Raw genomic sequence first — 16,261 nt, 5'->3', positions numbered from 1 at the left:
TACAACGGTATAATTGTTACCACCCGATCTTTATCCGTAACTTACGTATTTTCAGAAAATACTCATAAATGTGTATTTTGACAAGGATATCATTTTGGAAAATTATATGTAATAAAATATAATATTTTTGGGAAAAATATTTATATTTTGGAGAAAGAACTAAAATATATTTTAAGTGAGACTTAATAATATATTACGAAAATTCACAAACGCACATGTATTAAAGCCCCCATCCTTGGGAAGGAATGTATTTACCAAATATTTGCAAAGTGTAAACACGAAATAGTTGTCTAACTATTTCCCAAAAGACATTAAACCTTAAGCTAAGGCACAGCCGTCCGTCTAATAGAAGTTAGTACGTGTAGGTCGTCGCACAGCAGATTGATCAGGAGATTTTTCTTGATAGAGACGCACCACTGTGAGTTCATGTCCCCCTTTTCTCTTAACTGTTTTCAGTTTTCTAAACCGTGGGGGTGAAATACATGTTACTTTGATTACAAGTTCTTTTTACATGGTATGGTTAGCGTAAGGAAGGTTACTACTTAGATTATGTGAGTGGGTAGGCGCAACTTGAGGCCATTAATCCTCATTGTAGGACCGAGGGACAGTAGCGGTAGATCTATCTGGGTGCGGCCCAGCCCCAGGCCCAGCATAACGGACCTCGGGGTGACTTTGTACCCAACGCCAAATCCGCTAGGTTTGAGTCTTCCTACCTGCACTTCACACATATCAATGGCCTTGAAAACCATTGGTGATCTCTTTTTCCTTATTTGCTACATACCAGGATTTTATACATACAAAGGTTTTATTACTCACTTACACATGAACTCGCTCAACAATTTTTGTTGATTTTTCCAACTTACATGTATTTCAGGGAACTAAAGATCTGGCGCGGTATGCTACGTTTTCCCGCTGCATAAGAGTTTCGAGGTCATCCAAGTTTAGGGGATGTGACTTTTACCTGGACGAGTCACAGTCCTTAAACTACGTTTATTTCATGTTGGTGTTGTGTCTTTTAAACAACGTTTTTATGTTATCAGGTTGTAGTGTCCGTTGCATGAGTCAACGCCTTAAGACAATGTTGTGTTACTTATGTTTTAAAACTTAATTCAATGGATGATCTTGCATGGTTTTATTTTCATATAGCCTGTTATGATTAAGCTATGGTATTAAGAAGTCACACCAAATTAACCACGCTTCCGCAAAGCCAGGGTGTGACAGCTTGGTATCAGAGCTCTGATCATAGCGAACTAGGATTCCTTCTCGAGTCTAGACTATGATCACTAGGGCTCTCACGAAAACATTTTTACACTGCATACCACTTAAGTCCAGATCCAAAACGTTTTTACAAACAAATGTTGAGCACATTTTCTTTATTATTTATAGGCTCAGTCTGGGAGGCTGAGGCTCGGTCTGGGAGGCCGAGGCTCGGTCTGGGAGACCGAGGTAGTTGTCTAGTGGGACTAGGGAGTCAGTCTAAGAGGCTGGGAGAATTGGCTAGTAGGACTAGAAAGAGCAGTCTGGGAGGCTGGGAGGCTAGTGGGACTAGGAAGAGCAGTCTGGGAGGCTGGGAGGCTAGTGGGACTAGGAAGATCAGTCTGGGAGGCTGGGAGGCTAGTGGGACTAGGAGAACTATTTGATTGCTTAAATGGTGACTAATATGTTTATCTGATTGTATGATTGATTATCTGTGCATATTTGTGTTTATGATACAGACACTATGGATTCATCAGGCACTGGTGAGTCGAACACTACGGGTCCTATGCCCATCGTATCAGACTACCGAGAGTCATCGGAGCATGAGGTACACACTTCAGATGTTACCAGCACGAATGAGGATGATTTCCAGCCATTCGCGCTACCCGATGTTGTCGCCGAGCCCGCTAATGGCCCTTTTGCCGCGGATTTGCCGCTCATGGAGATCCCTGCCCCTATACCTCTTGCCGCTTATCCTGTTCTTGATATGCTCCTTTGTCACACCCCCAAAATCCACCTGCGGAGTATCACCGCTTGGGAGCGTGACTGACCAGGATCAAGCCACCAATCATACAGAACATTGTATAAAATAAAAGTAAATGCAATATAGTCCAACCCATTTCCATATGAAAGGTGTTTCCAAAACATAAGTAAGTTGTCATTGTTTAGCGGAAGCGTATTATTGTAAAACCCATAGCAATTAAGTATCAAATATCAAAAGTGTTCAATAAGATGATCAAGATCCAAGCCCCACAACGACCAGCTCCTCCGTGTGCAAGCTCCAATATGTACCTAAGGTCCTGCAAGGCATGCAGCAGATAATCAACAAACTAGTTGAGCGAGTTCACAGTTAATAGTTTAGTTTGGGTAATAGTGCGTTTGTTCAATAAAGTATCATATCGTATCAGTTCCATCGCGGCCTCACAGGCATGTGTGCGAAGATTAGGTTCGTTAGTTCGCGACCGTAGTCTTTACCGACCAGGGTGTGTGCGAAGGCAATTGATCAGTTCGTTCGCGACCATAGTCCTTACCGACCAGGGTGTGTGCGAAGGCAGTTGAGTAGTTCGTAAGCATCAACAGTTTAGTCGTTCGTTACAGTATCAAAGTATGCACAAGTAATCATCCAACCCATTCCCACCCTGGGAACCCATGCCTTGGCTGTGTGAACTCACCTTGGTTTGCTCGGTATGCTAGGTTATGCACTCACAAGAATTTAATCACGTCCTATTGTATGCATGTATAACAAATCAGTTCATGTTCACAATGATTCGCATGCAATTTAATGTTCACATAACAGTCAGTTTGCATATCCGAACAACACGTATTACTTCACATTAAATCATTCAAAGTATGCTTATAACCACATATCTTTCGGTATATAAGTTATCACAGTTGTCTTTCGGATCAATTGCTATGTTTCGAACCATATGTCATCTTTCGACCAACCTATCTTTCGGTTACAACTATGTTTCGACTAACTATTATCTTTCGGCATACACTACTATGGTTCGGTAAAGTCATCCTTCGGTCAACAGCCATGATTCGAAGGACAAGCATCCTTCGGTCACAGCTATGGTTCGAGCAGCAGATATCTTTCGGTTACAATCAGTTACGTGTTTCCTAAATTTTCTGAATTTGTTACATTGTTTCCAAACATAACCATTATCAATCAACACAATTTCAGTATTCAATTACCTCAGAATCAAATCAAACGGGGAGTTTCATATTAAGTCTCATGAACCCTAACTTAACCACATGAACAATAATATCACCACCGAACCGGCCCTAAATCATTATCATGCGATTCTATTAAAACAACATCAAAGCCTCAAGTATAGACAACCAATCATACTAGCAGAACCGTTCGGATGCATCACATACGTAATCGATTAAACAGGTTAACATCATACAAACAATCCGGTTAACATACGCATCCGATTATCAACTAAATCTGATCAACATACCTATTCAATTAGCATACGTATTCGGTTAATATACAAACAACATATTGCAAAACAATCGATAAATCATGAAGTTATGCATACTCGAAGCATCATCTATTAGCATAATAATCATCGCATACTAACCGGAAATCTGGATTACGGAATGGAAATCCTTCGAACAGAGGATAGGTTTGCTATGCCGTCACACACACACGCAAGGGAACTAGGGTTTTTCAGAAAATAACCGTCTGTTTACATGCATTCACGTATATAAACATATTACAGGAATGGGCCAAGCCCATCAGAATGGCTGGGCCGAAACATGTCGAAAGATATGTTTCGTGTTCGAAGGATGAAGTCTTTGGCCGAATGATATGTTTCGGGAACCTTTAATTCGAAGGTTGATCCTTCGGATTGAAAGTCATCTTTCGTGGTCCTTCGAGTCTTTCGAACTGTGTGCCATTTTCGAGTGATCTAGACTAAGTGTTCTTCATAATAGTTATAATATTATTTTCCATTTCAGCAAGTAATCACATATACGCAAAATGACAGTACGCTTCATTAAAACACAACGTGTACAATTACAAGTTCACAATCCAAACAACTAAACAGTCAAAGTCAACGCGCATTTAATGCGAAAGTGAAAGTCAGAAACTCGAGTTGTCACATTATCCCCAACTTAAAAGAAATTTCGTCCCGAAATTTGGTACGCACTCACTGAGGAAGCTAGGTAAGTTACATCGTTCACTGGTTTTCCTGGGGTGTCACATCATCCCCCCGTTGATTTGGAATTTCGTCCCGAAATTCAGTAGTAGTAGCTTCAGCCTCAGAAGTGGATGCATTGGTTTCGAATAGCTGGGGGTACTTTTCTTTCATCTGATCTTCGCGTTCCCAGGTATACTCTGGACCACGCTGGGAGTTCCAACGAACTCGAACAAGAGGGATTCTCTTGTGTTTGAGGACCTTAACATCCCGGTCCGTGATTTCAACTGGTTCCTCGACGAACTGCAACCGCTCGTCGATAGTGAGTTCCTTAAAAGGAATGATGAGGTTTTCATCTGATAGGCATTTCTTCAGATTCGACACGTGGAATACATTGTGAACTGCACCGAGTTCAGCTGGTAGGTTCAACTTGTAGGCTACCTTGCCAATCTTTTCTGAAATTTCGAATGGTCCGACGTACCGCGGATTCAGTTTGCCCCGTTTGCCAAAACGTACCACACCCTTCCAGGGTGAAACTTTCAATAAAACCCGGTCCCCGACCGCAAATTCCAATGGCTTTCTACGCTTGTCCGCGTAGGCTTTCTGACGGTCGCGTGCTGCCGCCATGCGTTGTCGTATCTGTGCTATCTTTTCTGTGGCGTCCACAACAATATCTGGACCCGTAATTTGACTATCCCCCACCTCTGCCCAACAGAGAGGTGACCGGCATTTACGTCCGTACAATGCCTCAAATGGAGCGGCTTGAATGCTGGTATGGTAACTGTTATTGTACGAGAACTCCACCAAAGGGAGGTGTTTTTCCCAGCCGTTGCCGAAGTCTATGACACACGCTCGAAGCATGTCTTCTAGAGTTTGGATAGTTCGCTCAGACTGCCCATCCGTCTGAGGATGATATGCTGTGCTCATGTCTAATCGTGAGCCAAAAGATTTGTGCATCGCTTGCCAAAGTTCTGACGTGAATCGTGCATCGCGATCTGAAATAATAGAGATGGGCACTCCGTGCCTCGAAACAACTTCTTTCATGTAGATGTCTGCTAGGGTAGAAAACTTATCCTTTTCTTTGATAGCCAAGAAGTGAGCAGACTTTGTGAGCCGATCAACGACCACCCAGATAGTGTCATTCCCACGCTGGGATCTAGGTAGGCCAGTAACAAAATCCATGGAAATTTGCTCCCATTTCCATTGTGGTATTTCTGGTTGCTGAAGTAGGCCTGATGGTTTCTGGTACTCGATTTTAACCCTTGCACAAGTTAAACACTTGCCGACGTAAGTTGCGATAAGAGCTTTCATGTTTGGCCACCAGTAAGTTGTTCTGATATCGTGGTACATCTTATCCGACCCTGGATGTACCGAGTAGCGAGACTTGTGCGCTTCATCCATCACAAGTTCGCGTAAACCGCCATAAAGCGGGACCCAAATACGCCCCGTCACATAGTAGGCGCCGTCTTCCTTTTGTTCCATTTGTTGCCTTGAACCGCGCAAGGCTTCAGCCTTGACGTTTTCGGGTTTTAGTGCTTCTATCTGAGCAGCTCGTATCTGTGCAGGAAGACTGGACAGAATGGTAAGCTGTAGCGCTCGCACGCGCTTAGGTAGAGTGTCTTTCCGACTGAGGGCATCAGCCACAACATTGGCCTTGCCTGGATGATACTTGATGGCGCATTCGTAGTCGTTCAGAAGTTCAACCCATCTTCGTTGACGCATATTCAAGTCCTTTTGCTTAAGGATATGCTCGAGACTCCTGTGATCGGTGTAAATCGTGCACCTGGTACCGTACAGATAGTGTCGCCATATCTTAAGCGCGAAAACAACAGCTCCCAGCTCTAAATCGTGCGTCGTGTAGTTCCGTTCATGAACCTTGAGTTGCCGAGAGGCGTATGCGATAACTTTATCCCTTTGCATCAATACACAACCAAGCCCTTGTATCGATGCGTCACAATAAACCACGAAGTCATCCGTGCCCTCAGGCAGTGAGAGAATAGGCGCGCTGCAAAGCCTATCCTTTAAGTACTGAAAAGCGGTCTCCTGTGTATTACCCCATCTGTAAACGACACCTTTCTGTGTAAGCATAGTGAGTGGTTGTGCGATCTTGGAGAAGTCTTTAATAAATCGCCTGTAGTAACCTGCCAAACCCAAGAATTGGCGTATTTCTGTCGGTGTACGTGGTGCTGACCAGTTTCTGATCGAATCAACCTTGGATGGATCAACATGAATCCCATCCTTGTTCACCACATGGCCTAAGAAGTGGACTTCACGAAGCCAGAAGTCGCATTTTGAAAACTTTGCATACAGTTGCTCCTTTCGAAGAAGTTCCAAGATAAGGCGTAAGTGCTGCTCGTGCTCCTCCTGACTCTTGGAGTAGATCAAAATGTCGTCGATGAAGACGATAACAAACTTGTCGAGATAGGGTTTGCACACCCTGTTCATAAGATCCATGAAGACTGCTGGCGCGTTCGTAAGCCCGAATGGCATGACAAGAAACTCGTAGTGACCATAACGAGTTCTGAAAGCAGTTTTGGAGACGTCCTCATCCCGGACTCTCAGCTGATGATACCCTGACCTCAAATCGATCTTGGAATAGTAACACGACCCTTGCAACTGGTCGAATAGGTCGTCTATGCGCGGAAGAGGATAACGGTTCTTCACCGTCACCTTGTTGAGTTCACGGTAGTCTATACACATTCTGAACGTACCGTCTTTCTTCTTCACAAATAACACTGGAGCTCCCCAAGGCGAAGAGCTTGGACGAATAAAGCCCTTTTCCAAGAGCTCTTGCAGCTGCTTCGACAGTTCTTCCAGTTCGGTTGGAGCTAAACGATACGGTGCGCGGGCTATTGGTGCTGCTCCAGGAGCTAACTCAATCTGAAACTCGACTTGACGATGAGGAGGTAAACCAGGTAAATCTTCAGGAAACACTTGAGGAAAATCACGCACAACTGGTATATCCTCCAGCTTCTTTTCCTTTGCTGATGCGTCAGTGACAAGTGCCAGAATGGCAGTATGCCCCTTTCGTAAACATTTCTGCGCCTTCAAGTAAGAGATGATGCCAACCACAGCACCACTCTTGTCGCCCTGTACTTCGAGAGGTTCTTGACTGGAGCGAGGAATACGAATAACTTTTTCCTTGCATAAGATCTCTGCGTGATGTTGAGATAACCAATCCATGCCGATGACGACGTCGAAGCTACCCAAAACTATGGGTATGAGATCAATCGAGAAAGTCTGACCCGCTAGAACAATACTACAACCCTTGACTACCTGTGTGGCTTCTACACTTTTACCATTGGCTAGTTCTACGACGTGTTTGGTGTCTAGGGGTGTTGGTGTACGTTTTAATAATTTACTCATTTTCAATGACATATAACTTGTATCAGCACCCGAATCAAATAAGACAGTAACATAAATATCGTCGAGAAGAAACTTACCCATAACCACATTGGGATCATTCACTGCATCTCCTCGACCCAACACAAAAGCACGACCACGAGCTTCATTGCCGTTGTTGTTGTTGTTTCCCCCGTTGTTCTGATTATTGTTGTTATTCCCGTTGCCCTGGTTGTTGTTGTTGCGATTCTGGTTCAACTGAGGACAATCGCGTTTGTAGTGACCTTCAGCCCCACACTGGAAACACCCCCGGTTTCCACGCTGTGGCTGCTGCTGCTGATTCTGTGGAGCTGGCGGTGGAAGTTGCTGGTTCTGATTCACTGGTCGCGCGCTTCTACAATCTTTGGCCTCATGGCCCATCTTGTGGCATCTTTGACATTGACTCCTGCGACATCTTCCACTGTGGTGTTTGTTGCACCTGTTACACCACGGGTGATTTCCCTTATAACCACTATGTCCCTGACTGCCCGATGACTGCTGACTCGGACTCTGGTAATCGTTGGTGCGACGTTGCTGAGTTTGGGATTGAACAGACGCTGATCCCCTGCTGGAATCCCCGTCCCACTTTCTTTTATTCTCGCTGGGTGTGGCAGAAGTAGCAGCTGTTGGAGTGACTGAAGTAACAGCTGTAGCAGTAGCGCCGACACGCTTTGGCAGTTTATTCTGATCCACTGCCTGATCAGTGATGCGATGAGCGAGACGCTGGATCTCCTGAATGTTGTTGAGGTTAGCCGAGGTAACGTGGCTCTGAATCTCTGGTACAAGCCCCTTGAGATACAACTCAATGCGCTTGTATGGTGGGTCTACCATGGTTGGACATAGCACAGCCAACTCGTTCGACCTCTTGGTGTAAGCTTCAATCTCTGAACCCACCATCTTCAAGTTGTACAACTCATCCTCCAACTTGTGAATGTCTTCTCTAGTGCAGTATTCTCTCTTGATCAGTTCTTTGAATTCATTCCAGGGTGTGGCGTTAGCAGCTGCCAACCCTAAGATCTGCACTTGTGCGTTCCACCAAGTGAGCGCAATCCCTTCAAGTGTGCCAGTGGCGAACTTCACCCTGCGAGCCTCAGGGCATTCACACATTTCGAAAACCGACTCGATCTTTTCAAACCAGTGGAGGAGTCCGACTGCCCCCTCCGTGCCACTGAACGAGCTAGGACGACAGTCCATGAAAGTCTTGAAGGTACACGCAGGTTGTTGCTGAGCGGGTTGACCTATTGTGTACGAATAGGGCAAAGTTAAGTACGAGAATTAATGTAGGATCTAAAGATCCTAGTGTTTATACTGCAGGGTACACTACCTGCTTGGGCGGCTGCAACTGCCGCAGCAACGAGAGCCTCTAGCTGGGCTTGAGTCATGGTAATTCGTGCGGCCATTGATCTTCACATCAAAGGCAACAATAGTGAGAAAGGTTCGCAAATAGTGCGATGACAGAAGAGTGTAAGCACATAAGTATTCTCATGCAATGACAAGGTGTGAGCAAGGTAATGTAAGCATACTACGAGCAAAGTTCTATGCAAATTCTAGCATGTAGGCAATAAACATAAACCTTATTACCTAGGAAGTTGAGTCTTGCACGTGGAGCGAAGCGTCGTTGTGGATCGTTGAGAGCACTGTTCTGGTTATAGTCTGGTTTTAATAAAACGTTTTCCCATATTAAAACCAAGTTCTCTATAACCAATGGCTCTGATACCAATCTGTCACACCCCCAAAATCCACCTGCGGAGTATCACCGCTTGGGAGCGTGACTGACCAGGATCAAGCCACCAATCATACAGAACATTGTATAAAATAAAAGTAAATGCAATATAGTCCAACCCATTTCCATATGAAAGGTGTTTCCAAAACATAAGTAAGTTGTCATTGTTTAGCGGAAGCGTATTATTGTAAAACCCATAGCAATTAAGTATCAAATATCAAAAGTGTTCAATAAGATGATCAAGATCCAAGCCCCACAACGACCAGCTCCTCCGTGTGCAAGCTCCAATATGTACCTAAGGTCCTGCAAGGCATGCAGCAGATAATCAACAAACTAGTTGAGCGAGTTCACAGTTAATAGTTTAGTTTGGGTAATAGTGCGTTTGTTCAATAAAGTATCATATCGTATCAGTTCCATCGCGGCCTCACAGGCATGTGTGCGAAGATTAGGTTCGTTAGTTCGCGACCGTAGTCTTTACCGACCAGGGTGTGTGCGAAGGCAATTGATCAGTTCGTTCGCGACCATAGTCCTTACCGACCAGGGTGTGTGCGAAGGCAGTTGAGTAGTTCGTAAGCATCAACAGTTTAGTCGTTCGTTACAGTATCAAAGTATGCACAAGTAATCATCCAACCCATTCCCACCCTGGGAACCCATGCCTTGGCTGTGTGAACTCACCTTGGTTTGCTCGGTATGCTAGGTTATGCACTCACAAGAATTTAATCACGTCCTATTGTATGCATGTATAACAAATCAGTTCATGTTCACAATGATTCGCATGCAATTTAATGTTCACATAACAGTCAGTTTGCATATCCGAACAACACGTATTACTTCACATTAAATCATTCAAAGTATGCTTATAACCACATATCTTTCGGTATATAAGTTATCACAGTTGTCTTTCGGATCAATTGCTATGTTTCGAACCATATGTCATCTTTCGACCAACCTATCTTTCGGTTACAACTATGTTTCGACTAACTATTATCTTTCGGCATACACTACTATGGTTCGGTAAAGTCATCCTTCGGTCAACAGCCATGATTCGAAGGACAAGCATCCTTCGGTCACAGCTATGGTTCGAGCAGCAGATATCTTTCGGTTACAATCAGTTACGTGTTTCCTAAATTTTCTGAATTTGTTACATTGTTTCCAAACATAACCATTATCAATCAACACAATTTCAGTATTCAATTACCTCAGAATCAAATCAAACGGGGAGTTTCATATTAAGTCTCATGAACCCTAACTTAACCACATGAACAATAATATCACCACCGAACCGGCCCTAAATCATTATCATGCGATTCTATTAAAACAACATCAAAGCCTCAAGTATAGACAACCAATCATACTAGCAGAACCGTTCGGATGCATCACATACGTAATCGATTAAACAGGTTAACATCATACAAACAATCCGGTTAACATACGCATCCGATTATCAACTAAATCTGATCAACATACCTATTCAATTAGCATACGTATTCGGTTAATATACAAACAACATATTGCAAAACAATCGATAAATCATGAAGTTATGCATACTCGAAGCATCATCTATTAGCATAATAATCATCGCATACTAACCGGAAATCTGGATTACGGAATGGAAATCCTTCGAACAGAGGATAGGTTTGCTATGCCGTCACACACACACGCAAGGGAACTAGGGTTTTTCAGAAAATAACCGTCTGTTTACATGCATTCACGTATATAAACATATTACAGGAATGGGCCAAGCCCATCAGAATGGCTGGGCCGAAACATGTCGAAAGATATGTTTCGTGTTCGAAGGATGAAGTCTTTGGCCGAATGATATGTTTCGGGAACCTTTAATTCGAAGGTTGATCCTTCGGATTGAAAGTCATCTTTCGTGGTCCTTCGAGTCTTTCGAACTGTGTGCCATTTTCGAGTGATCTAGACTAAGTGTTCTTCATAATAGTTATAATATTATTTTCCATTTCAGCAAGTAATCACATATACGCAAAATGACAGTACGCTTCATTAAAACACAACGTGTACAATTACAAGTTCACAATCCAAACAACTAAACAGTCAAAGTCAACGCGCATTTAATGCGAAAGTGAAAGTCAGAAACTCGAGTTGTCACATCCTTGATGTCGACGCTGACGACGACATCGATTTGTTTGATGACGAGCCCCTGGAGGATGATATTGAGGGCGAGGCCCTTATAGCTAACGGCGGTCTTTTGTTGCTAGCAGATGCTCCAGCTGAGGAGTCACCTGCTCATTCACCCGTCCCAGACTCTTTCGAGTCTGTGGCCTCTGCACCGTCGCACACTCAGGGTGCGCAACACTATTCTCATGCTTCAGATCCTGATAGGGCATCATCTACTGCACCTGCCCCGAGCTTCAACTTTGATCACGACATTGAGGAGGATTTCGACCCCGTCTTTCCACCTGGGTTTGATCCAGATCAGGACATTGAGTTTATACCCCTGGATCAGCCTATGGAGGACCCGGTTGACCCAGTTGACCCTGTTGACCCTGCGTTTGCTGACCACGCAGATTTTGAGATGGAGTTCGATGACCCAAAGCCTGCCGTGGCCCCTGAGCCATTAGCCACTCCTGACCCTGTGTTTGAGCATGACCCTATTTATGCTGGCATACCCATTGTTGACCCTGTGATTGCTGATCTACCCGTTGATGATCACCCTGTTGATGCTCCACTATTGGAGGGTGATCATGTTGTTGCTGCTGCTCAGGCTGATGCCCCTCTCATCGCTGATGTACCCGCCGAGCCTGATGTTGTCGCTCCTCTTCCTGATCCTGTTCCTTTGGAGCCCGACCATGCCCTGTTTGCGACACATATTGATTCCCGTTATGCGCACACCCAGAATGGGTGGATTGATGCTGATGATGAGTACCCGCCTTTTGTGGTACCAGTTGCGCCTGTTCCAGCCCCTGTGTCAGTTCCTCCTGATATTCCTCTGCATCCCGTTTATACCACCGATGCACGTCACATGGATTTCCCTTTATTATTCGCTCAGTTCACACCTCCAGCACGACCTGGAGAGGGTTCCTCGACTCATCCCTTCGGCCATGTGCCGACATCTGTCCCAGTTATACCACAGTTTTCTTCTGCTATTCCCCCCTGTTCCACCATTTTCTGTGCCACCATCCGACCCCTACCATCCTTTTCATATGGGGTATTCTATTAAGGACATTCTTATGTCATTTGTTGTCCAGCAGGAGGCACTCACACGACGCATACAGGAGCTCAAGAGAGCTCAGCCACCGCCTTGCCAGTGTCAGGGTCAGACTCACCCTGCTACTTCGCAGCCCCCTCGACTGTTGTCACCGGACTCTGCCGCACGTCTTTGGGCACTGGAGCAGCAGATGGCTTCCTGGTTGCGTTCCCAGAGAGCCATGGAGGAGGACTGGCTCCATTTGCGTCATTTGTTCTATTCCCATTTCCCCCTCCTCCACCGCCATCAGTGTAGAGCTCTTTAGTACAGCACGGGTGGACTTTGGTGAGAAGACGGCGATTGCTCTGACCGCACAGCTTTTTGGAGACTGCATTCTGATCCTGACTTTTGTTGATATGTATATGGATGTATTGACACTGATTTGATATATTTTTGGACTGGGGTGATGTAGCCCTTAGTCGTTGATGTTGTATGTTATAGTTATGTACTTGTACACTTTACCATGTGGTCTCGATTTATGGCAATGCAATTGTAGTATTCTCATCATATATGATGTTTGATTGATTATTTATGTGTTATGACATGGGATGTTGTGTGATGGATATATTTATAACATGGGATGTTGTGTGATTGATATAATTATAACATGGGATGTTATGTGATTGGTCTATTTATAACATGAGATGTTATGTACTATTACTATCATTATATACGTACGCTTTACTATGGCCTGACCCACGTGAACACATCGTTTAGAAGATGCCGCCGAGACGTCAACCGCAAATGCCTACCAATGAGGCAGAGCTTCAGCAAGTCATCGCTGCTGCCATCGCACAGTACGCCGCCTCTCAAGGAGGGACTAGTGGAAGTAATTCTGGCAATACTGGCAACAACAATCCGCCTCATGGTAATACCAAGTCATTGAGACATACCATGATACAATTGGATATCTCTAGCAAGGATGCTAATGTCATTCATATGTTGTAACGTATGTGCAGGGTGCACCTACAAGCAGTTCCTAGACTGCAAACCTGTCAACTTTGATGGCACTGGAGGTGCTGTCGCTTTTGTTCGTTGGGCCGAGAAGACGGACTCAGTTCTCCGCATGAGCAAGTGTGCTCCAGATGAGCAAGTTACCTACATTTCGGGGCTATTCTTGGACGGAGCCCTGTCCTGGTGGAATTTACAAGTCCAAACACTTGGTGAAGCCGCTGCATATGCAATGACATGGAACGAGCTGAAGGAGCTCATGCGCCGGAAGTATTGCTCTCGTGCAGAAATTCAGAAGTTGGAAACTGAATTTTGGCATTTAAAGATGGAAGGTCCGAAGATCGCTGAGTATGTTCAAAGGTTTCACGACTTATCTCATGTGGTACCCTATATGGTCACACCAAAATTCAAGAGGATTGAACGCTTCATTTGGGGTTTAGCTCCTCAAATCATAAGTATAGTGACCTCTTCAAAACCGGCAACAATTACTGAGGCGATCGATCTGTGCGTAGCTCTCACTGAGGAGGCTATCCGCCTAAACAAGTTTTCTGATGCTGAGCCAAAGAAGAAAGAGACTCATGTCGAGTCGTCCGGGGGTAACAAAAGAAAGTTCTCGAACTTCAAACAAGGCACTAGTGGGGTTGCTAAGAAAGGAGAGTCAAGCACGCCAGCTCAAGTTACAGCTGGTACAGGAAGGAAAGGAAAGGGATATATGGGCACCCATCCCAAGTGCAACACCTGCCAGCGTCACCATTCTGGCCGATGTGGTTTAAAAGTATGTGAAGCATGTGGGAAAACTGGTCACTCGAAGGATTCTTGTTGGGCCACTGTTGGCCGGGGAGGCCAAGGAGGATTTGGAAATAGAAACAATAACCGTGGTGGAAATGGAAATCGCCCACAAGGAAACAATGGAGGAAATGGGAATCGTGGCAACAACGCAAATCAAGTTGGTACTGGAAATGCGAACCGAAACAACAACAATCAAGCTGGAAACGGAGGTGGAAACGGGCAAAGACCAGGATGCTTTAACTGTGGTGACATTGGGCACTATAAGTGGAACTGCCCAGAATTGAACCAAGCCCGTGGAAGCGTGTTTAATATCGAAGCAAGGGAAGCGCGCCAGGATCCCAATGTCGTTACTGGTACGTTCCCTGTAAACCAACGCTATGCATCCGTTTTATTTGATACTGGTGCCGATTATAGCTTCGTATCATTAGAGTTTAAGAATATGCTTGGGTTAGCCGCTAGTAAGTTAGATATTCCCTACTCGATCGAATTGGCTAATGCAAAGTTAGTAGAAGCCAATGAAGTTGTCAGAGGTTGTGTAGTCGAATTGGGAGAGCGTGAGTTTGCTTTGGATCTACTACTAGTCCAGCTGGGAAGCTTCGACGTGGTAGCAGGGATGGATTGGTTATCGAGCAACAAGGCTGAGATTGTTTGTCACGAAAAAGTAGTTCGCATCCCAACCGAAGATGGTGAGACAATTGTGGTTCATGGAGTGAAGCGTGATACGCCTTTGAGAATTATCAGCTGCCTGAAAGCGCGAAAGTGTTTACAAAAGGGATGTGCTGCCTTCCTGGCACACATCGTGGACAAGAAAGCTGCTGAGCCGAAAATCGAAGACATCCCTGTCGTAAGGGAATATCCAGAAGTCTTCCCAGAGGACTTGCCTGGATTGCCACCTCAAAGGCAAGTGGAGTTCCGCATCGACTTAGTTCCAGGCGCCGCGCCTGTGGCTAAGGCACCTTATCGACTTGCCCCATCTGAGATGCAAGAATTGTCGACACAACTTCAGGAGTTGTTAGACAAGGGATTCTTCAGACCAAGCTTTTCACCTTGGGGAGCTCCGGTCCTGTTTGTCAAGAAGAAGGACGGTAGTTTTCGAATGTGCATTGACTACCGGGAGTTGAACAAGCTGACGATCAAGAATAGATACCTCTGCCAAGGATTGATGATCTATTCGACCAACTGCAAGGTTCAAGTTTTTATTCAAAGATCGATCTTCGATCTGGATACCATCAGTTAAGGATACAAGAGGAAAGTATCCCGAAGACAGCCTTCAGAACTCGATATGGACACTACGAGTTCCTAGTTATGTCGTTTGGGTTGACAAACGCGCCTGCAGTTTTCATGGATCTAATGAACAGAGTTTGCAAGCCGTATCTCGACAAGTTCGTGATTGTGTTTATCGATGACATTTTGATTTATTCAAAGACAAAGGCTAAGCACGAACAGCATCTAAGAGCTATTTTGGAGCTGCTGAAGAAAGAACAGTTGTATGCCAAATTCTCTAAGTGCGAATTTTGGCTACGTGAAGTCCAATTCCTTGGACATGTGGTGAATGGAGATGGAATTCATGTTGATCCCACCAAGATCGAAGCGATCAAGAATTGGGAGACGCCAAAGACGCCAACTGAGATTCGACAATTCTTGGGTTTGGCTGGCTACTATCGAAGGTTCATTGAGGATTTTTCAAAGATCGCTCAACCATTGACGCTCCTCACACAAAAAGATAAGAAGTTTGATTGGGGAATCAAACAGGAAGAAGCGTTCCAGCTATTGAAAGATAAGCTTTGTAATGCGCCAATTTTAGCACTACCAGAAGGTACCGAGGATTTCATGGTATACTGTGACGCCTCGCGTCAAGGATTGGGTTGCGTGTTGATGCAACGCCAAAAGGTTATAGCTTACGCATCGCGTCAATTGAAGGTACACGAAAAGAACTATACCACGCATGATTTGGAACTCGGCGCAGTGGTATTTGCATTAAAGATATGGAGACACTACCTATATGGTACAAAGTGTACAATCTTCACAGATCTTAAGAGCCTACAACACATATTCAACCAGAAGGAGTTGAATATGAGACAAAGA

General features: G+C 44.7%; 1 protein-coding gene across 1 annotated transcript; it reads left to right on the top strand.

Annotated features, from left to right (window-relative positions):
• Positions 1-1,720: 1,720 nt before the first annotated feature.
• Positions 1,721-12,691, top strand: LOC110901508 (calphotin-like). The gene is made up of 4 exons (XM_022148333.1): positions 1,721-1,973; positions 11,757-11,905; positions 11,954-12,266; positions 12,441-12,691. Exons 1-4 carry the CDS (start codon positions 1,721-1,723, stop codon positions 12,689-12,691), a joined length of 966 nt encoding a protein of 321 aa, XP_022004025.1.
• Positions 12,692-16,261: the final 3,570 nt, after the last annotated feature.

The sequence above is a fragment of the Helianthus annuus genome, chromosome 13, assembly GCF_002127325.2.
Source record: "Helianthus annuus cultivar XRQ/B chromosome 13, HanXRQr2.0-SUNRISE, whole genome shotgun sequence".
Lineage (NCBI taxonomy): Eukaryota > Viridiplantae > Streptophyta > Magnoliopsida > Asterales > Asteraceae > Helianthus > Helianthus annuus.
This window is presented reverse-complemented; position numbering and strand designations above follow the sequence as displayed.